The following is a 7,003-nucleotide window of genomic DNA, read 5'->3' as shown; positions in this document are numbered from 1 at the left end:
CTTTTGTAAATTTGTATCCATTCTAAAATAAGCCATATTTGAAAATAAAAACACACAATTCCTCAAGATAAGCTTGACTTTTAATTAACAATTATTTTGTAACAATTACAAAGTGCTATTAAAGTCACAGACTAGAGCAGTTCGGTCATGAATAGTCAATTTGTAGGTCAAATTTAAGTGTTTGTTCACTGAGTTCTTTCTGGAATTCCCTGTGGTTTTTTAATTATACACATTTTATAAAAGTTTGCATGAAAGGAAAATTCACCGACCTATATTTTCTAAATGCAAATCTTATTGTGAATCCATGTTTATGTTTTATTTAAAAAAAAAATACATTTTTGACAGTGTAATTTTAATCAAAATGTCATAACTGGATCTTCCAGTGAAAAGGACAGATAGCCTATCTCTTTGATGACTTAATATCATCAAATGGCAAAATATTTTCCATAAACACTTTTTGTTATACTGGTTGAAACACTCCATCCTCCTGACAGCAATCAATACCACAATAATAGTGGTCTATAATTTTTAAATTCGTCCCGAATGCATTGATGCCTTTCCGAATAAACCGCACACAGGTGCTTTCGCAGACCTCACACATTTTAGCTCGTCCCGTAAGGCTATGCAGAGTTATTAGACAGTCGCTGAGCGCCTCAAACAAACATCAGCCGCCTTTTACAGCTCCTCCTGAACCAAAACAACGAGCTTCTGCTGTGTTCACGCCATGTCGTAATTGTAACTACAAGATTGCAACCCTTGGCGTTTACGTCCTCAGACTCGGATTTATGCGTTTCTCTGGCAGCAACACTATCAACGCCGAAATGAATCTGCAGCAGTCAGATAGGCTAGTACAGGTCAGAGGTTTTTAAGTTTTTTAAGTTTATTATTCTTATAATGTTATGGGATTTGAGACAGGAGGCAATGCTCTGGGTGTGCACATTCGCGTGTTTTGAAGGAGGCGTGGCTTTGGAGACGCTCTGAAGGGAGGCGGGGGATCTGATGCTTTCACAACTAGCTTGCTATTGCTAGCCTCTCCGAAAGTGACAACCTTTAATCCACTCAGATATATGTCACAATACAGAAGAAAATATGTTGCCACATCTGTTTGAGGTATGACTATGGAATTTATGTTGTGAAAATCTCTGGCAGTGATGTTAACCAATAACCACAGAACATATAATCCATAAATCCAAAAGTGCAATTATGAAAACCTATTATAACTTTCAGAAGGAAACCTCTATGATTATTTTTCCTTCCTGATTTTAGGACTACAAACTGCTCTATCTTCAGATCAGTCTTTTATGTTGATCTGTCTGTGTTTATAACTTATATCCCTTTGTAACTTTGTAGGAGTACAACATTAACCACTAAAGTTTCTAAACTACACAATCCCGCAGCGTCCGCTTTCCATGACAATAGCAAATGGTCAGAGCTAATATTGACACATATTATAGCTCTGATATGAGGCATATCATTTTCTTCCCAGTGATTTAGACATTTTGTGCTTTCAGAGAACATAGAGCAAAATACGTCAGAACCTGCTGTCTGAGGCCTCCGATTCATAAACAAAGAAACTGACTTATCATCACCCACTTTAATCTCGTCTATGAAACATCATCACACATTAATCTCACAATCCAGTGGACAAAGACATTCCGTATTCCCACACAAGAAGCAGTGTTAAATCAATGTAATCTGTTGCTGTTTCCTTTGTATTAAATCACACTTTTTTTTCTATTATGGTATATCAGTCCATCCATACATTTGCATTATTAGTCCTGGACCCGCATGTTAATAAATTTAAAGTCATCAATAACTTAAATGGAACCAATCTGAGGCTTTATGCCTGCGACATCCTACAACATCACAATGCATGAATAGATATCACTCTAGTGATAATGCAGAAGATTTCCTCATGTAGTCATGTACACATACGCAAAAGTGTATCTGCGTGGGTATCAGGGCAGACGATATATGTTTAAAGGATGGAGATAGGACGAGTGGAGGCACACTGACCCTGTAGTGAAGTATGTTTACACTGAGTGGAGGACACAATGTTCATCTAGCTTCACATCGGAAGAGACTCTATATATCAGCAGTCAGTCACAACACTGGTGATTTCAGGAAGGAAACTGGGCCTCAGAGACGCTATCACAGGTGCCACTGCAGGCTGACAGCATGTCTGAGCGCTTCACCTGGAGGCCATATGTGTATTTGTGGACCTGATGCCCTTGTGATGGATTTCCACTGCATGCTTTTATGCTTTATATCAGTTATATTGTCATTTTGTGTAAGCTGCAACTGCACAGATGACGAAACCCATTTGTCAGGTGATCAGGCGGGCCGCTTGAGACACATGTGGCTGCTCTCAATGAGGGATGCAAAGAGGAGAGAGAAAGGTAAGATCACACAAAACACATCTTTAGTATTCACGGAATGTTAATCCTAAAACATTAAAGATATAAAACAACATATCAGTCATTTTCTTTGTAAATTTGTGAAGGTAAGGCACCACAGGTGAATAAAGTAATATATTAACTAATAGACATCACCATACTTTCCCAGTTACAAGGTTTCTGAAATGTTAAGATTGCATTATCTAATTAATTATGCACTGATTTGCATTTTGGAAACAAATCGCAATGTTTTTAGGAGAAAAGGTTTAATAAAGCAACTGATATGAACAAACCCCTCTGGAGAAAAAAACATTTGAATTTAGATATGAATAAAACTGTAAAGTTTAATGTAAGTAAGTGCTACGGAAGTGGACCTTTTGAGAAAACGGCCTGTAAAGATATGTATTGTGGAAATCTAGAGACGCGAATAGATAAACGGTCTCTATTTTTTCTGATCTTTCTACTTGTCTGAAAGAAGAACCTTTTTTTGGTATATTTGTCCTGTTTTTAAGCAGCTGATCTTGTTATATATAGACATTCATGTAATGAAGTCTAGTATACAGCTGTCCTTCGTTCAACTGTCAGAACACATATGTCATCTGTGCAGCACATGTGTTGAAGGTTATTATCACAGAAAGTATCCTAAAGATGGCCTACTCTTAGTCTGCTATTTGTAATAAAAAATGCATGAAGTACTGGGATGCCTGGCCTGTACACTTACACATTATTTATGACACAAAATAAAGTGTCATGTGGCATGCAGTAATATCTACCGCAGTGGTTCTCAAACTTTTTGACCTCAAGGCCCCTCATTTTCCACAACAATATTCGAATGCCGCATGACTTTTCCAGTTGTTTTACTGGACAAGAATTAACGCTAAAGGAATAGTTCACTTAAAAATTAAATTTCTGTGATCATTTAAATGCTTTATTGGTGATATGGTCAAAACGTGTTTTGTGTAGCTGGTACTACATCATGTATTTTACTCCATAATCAACATAATTTATAATCAACCACGCAAAATATGGAATACTATCCTACTAACTGAATACTGTGTAGTACGCACTGCATTTTTAAGTAGGTAACACAAAATTGACAGTAAACAATATGCTACATTGTTGCACAAATATGAAAATGCAGAAAGTCGTCCAGGTATTCAGCGCATAGAAACTCTTCATGATGTGCAGAGGATGCATAACATATACAGTCACTGGACACTTTCAACTACTCATTAATGTATCATTAAATATCTAATCAGCCAATCACATTGCAGCAACTCAATTTAGGCTTGTAGACATGATCAAGACGATCTGCTGAAGTTCAAACTGAGCATCTGAATGTCAGAAATGTGAGATGGTGTTGGTGCCAGACAGGCTGGTCTGAGTATTTCAGGAACTGCTGATCTACTGGGATTTTTTAATGCACGACCATCTGTGAATGGTCCGAAAAAGAAAACAAATATTCAGTGAGCGGCAGTTCTGTGAGTGAAAATGTCTTGTTGATTCCAGAGGTCAGAGAATGGCCAGACCGGTTCCAGCTGAAAGAAAAGGCATACTGATTCTCTATAAGAGAAATGACGTGTTATCAAAAGGGCAGCAGTGACAAATTCAGTCTGCAGCGTTCATGCACTGGATCTTCAGTATACAGTATGCATCAGATCCTGTCTAGCTGACAGTAATCAAAGACACAAGGACAGATCTCTGGCACATACTGATTATATTTCGCTGATAGCAAAAATGCGAACTGTGTGTGTGTGTTGGCACTTGGCAGGGGAGTTATTTGTACAAAATGATCTGGATGTAATCATTACAGCTCTTTTTTTACGGTAATTATACTTTGATCCTCAATGTATGACATATTCAAAATAATATTATATACAAATAAACAAAAAGAAAATAAAGTATCACAAAATACACCCCTTCAGCAGCCTGATTGTCTTTTTCTTTTTTTCTTTTTCTTTTTTTCTTTTGCAAAAATGACATGTAAATGTGCTTCTCTGAGTTTCAGCTGATTTGAGATGTTAATAGTTTTGCTCTTTGAATATCCCAGCAGCCGTGGACGAGTCTAATCCAGCTCGAGGTCTCGTCACACACCAGCTCCTGTATTGCCGTGTTGGGATTGGTTTCCACCTACAGATCCTGGCGAACGGCAGTGTGTGGGGCGTTCATGAGCCTTCTGAGTACAGTATGATTTATATGCCTATGACCCTCATAACCCTCAGAGGAAATATAATATATTTGCACATACAATTGACTGAATATTTTTCATTCTACACAGATTTATCTTCTTTATATTGCCCCCATTTCTTTCGTTTCTATTTAACACGTTTTTCTTCATTCTCTGTTTGTCTTCTAGGCTTGCTGAGAGTGTTTGCTATGAGGCCGGGGGTTGTGGGTATCCGTGGTGTGAAGAGTGAACTGTATTTGTGTATGAATCCGGAAGGAATTGCGCTTGGAATGGTGAGAAAATACATCATGGCAACTTGATGGCAAAGCAGCAAATGTCTCATAATCATATTTAACTCTTATGTCTACATGAGATAATAGTATGCTATTTGAAAAGTATAATCACGATACCTTTCAAGTGGATCCTGAAATAATGACGCGTTTGCAAAGGTATACATTAAAGTTTAAATCTCTTCTTTGTTGTAGAAGAAGTTCTCAAGTGAATGCCTGTTTAAAGAGCGCATGGAAGAAAATCACTACAACACGTACTCCTCTCTGAGGCACACAGGGGTTTTCCTGGCTCTGTCCCAGCAAGGGAAGCTGAGGAGAGGCAACAGGGTAGGCCGCCACCAGGCCTGCACACACTTCCTACCTCGCAAACCCTCATCTCGCTAAACTCTTATCTGACACAGCATATCTACTTGCCAGCTACTACATGCAGCAGCAAACACTTAAACCTACGATGAAGCAGTCACTGGGTGCTGTAAGCTCATTTTGACAAACATATATTGTCCCTTCTACTGGACAGACGAAGAAAGTATTTGTGAGAAATCAGCTGTGACAGCACCTAAATAGACTTTGTAAACAGCAGTGCATGCGGTTGAAGTATTCAGGGCTGGACTAATTCTGTGACCAGACTTGTGTGTGTTTAGTTTTTTTTGCAGTGTTAAAACCACATTGTCAACAGTAATTTTTTTTAAATGTCGCCCCAAGCATAGAACTCGTCTGGTGAAAGGTAAAAGCACTATTTTAACATACCGCAAAAAAAAAAAAAATCCCACAGATTGACCAAAACTTTCCTTCACTGCTTTTAAAAATTTAACATGTTTAAATTGTAAATGACCTTGTGAACGTGACATCTTTATTATGAAAATGTGATTTTGAATATAATGAATGTGTAAATATTTATTTATTTGTCTATCTAATGTGTAAATGACATGATAGTGTTATTTTATTATTATTTATATACTACTATTATTATTTATTAATATTTTGAATTAGCTTTTATATATTTTTTTATTTAGCTCTTGTTTATAACAAGAACACCACAGATACAGACAGGGTGTTCTGTGAATCATTCTTTCCTGCATACATTTGATTTATGATTGTAATGATGTGTACTTTACTGCTGTGCATGCAAAGGCCTCATTATATCATTGTATGAATATAAACCTGATGTGCCTGACAGTTCTGAACTCCAAATTAAAGAGATGCACACATGTGCATGTTGAATGCTGGAATTTGCTAAAAAAAAAAAAAGTCTTCAAAGGCTGAATTGACTCCTTACTAAATAAGACATGACAGGTAAATAGATTGAAAAACAGGAGAAACATTGGAGAAAAACAGGTTCTCCAATGACAAAAGCTCCAAAAACACACCTAATGCTGATGTATACATTCCCCTGGGTAATGCATGATTTATTAAAAGGGTGGTAAAATGCCATTTTCACAAGATGTAAAATAAATCTCTGATGTCCCCAGAGTGTGTGTGAAGTTTTAGCACAAAATACCCCACAGATATTTTTATAAAGCATGTTAAAGTTGTCACTTTTTGAGGGTTTGCAAAAACGCACTGTTTTGTGCCTGGCCATTTAAATGCAAATTAGCTGCTGCTCCCGAGACAGAGGGCGGGGTTTCAAGAGCTCGTGGGTGAAGCTGCGATTACCTCACGCAGACACACTAAAATGACAGAAATGGTTCTGTCTTTAATTTTAAATCGGAGTCAGACAAAGATGGAGAGACTCAAGAAGAAGTGACAACACGTAGAATGCAACAGGATGTCTCTGAATGGTTAGTTAATTAATGTATGTTGCTGATGTGGAGTTAACTATCTTCAATTAGGATATTCTGTCATGGTAATCTATAAATCGCTCATATAGGAACTGTTGTTGTGAGATGCACACAGAGTGACTTTCTATTGCATGTGAAAAGATGGATGCTAAAGTTTGAGCTGATCTCAACATGGACTGCATGTTCCCGGGGCGGGGTTTATGTACATTTTAGGGTTGCTTGCTGATGTCACTAACCCCGGAGGAATAGAGAGCCTAAGTCCCGCCCCTTCCGGTGGTCCACCATGGGACCTTAATTCGGAAAAATATTGTATGGTAGTCAATGGCGAGAGACAACTTATCTTTTTATTCCGTCTGAACTGTGCCCTGATTT

General features: G+C 37.7%; 1 protein-coding gene across 8 annotated transcripts; it reads left to right on the top strand.

Moving 5' to 3' along the window:
* Window positions 1-663: 663 nt before the first annotated feature.
* On the top strand, window positions 664-6,073 carry LOC307001841 (fibroblast growth factor 4B-like). Of its 8 annotated transcripts, none has more exons than XM_079618836.1 (5): window positions 664-854; window positions 2,296-2,399; window positions 4,447-4,576; window positions 4,753-4,856; window positions 5,049-6,073. In XM_079618836.1, exons 2-5 carry the CDS (start codon window positions 2,379-2,381, stop codon window positions 5,235-5,237), a joined length of 444 nt encoding a protein of 147 aa, XP_079474962.1. In that variant the 5' UTR covers window positions 664-854; window positions 2,296-2,378; the 3' UTR covers window positions 5,238-6,073. The 8 variants fall into 8 exon arrangements, with proteins under 8 accessions (XP_079474962.1, XP_079474960.1, XP_079474958.1 ...); XM_079618834.1 differs by having other exon boundaries at window positions 4,447-4,581; XM_079618832.1 differs by having other exon boundaries at window positions 1,512-2,399; window positions 4,447-4,581.
* Window positions 6,074-7,003: the final 930 nt, after the last annotated feature.

Source organism: Phoxinus phoxinus, assembly GCF_949152265.1.
Source record: "Phoxinus phoxinus genome assembly, chromosome: 7".
Classification (NCBI taxonomy): domain Eukaryota; kingdom Metazoa; phylum Chordata; class Actinopteri; order Cypriniformes; family Leuciscidae; genus Phoxinus; species Phoxinus phoxinus.
This window is presented reverse-complemented; position numbering and strand designations above follow the sequence as displayed.

Coding starts and splice junctions, on each gene's coding strand:
- LOC307001841 (XM_079618832.1), top strand. CDS start 2,030: ATGTTTACACTGAGTGGAGGACACAATGTTCATCTAGCTTCACATCGG. Junction 2,400..4,446: donor TGCAAAGAGGAGAGAGAAAG/GTAAGATCACAC, acceptor TGAATATCCCAG/CAGCCGTGGACGAGTCTAAT. Junction 4,857..5,048: donor AAGGAATTGCGCTTGGAATG/GTGAGAAAATAC, acceptor TCTTTGTTGTAG/AAGAAGTTCTCAAGTGAATG.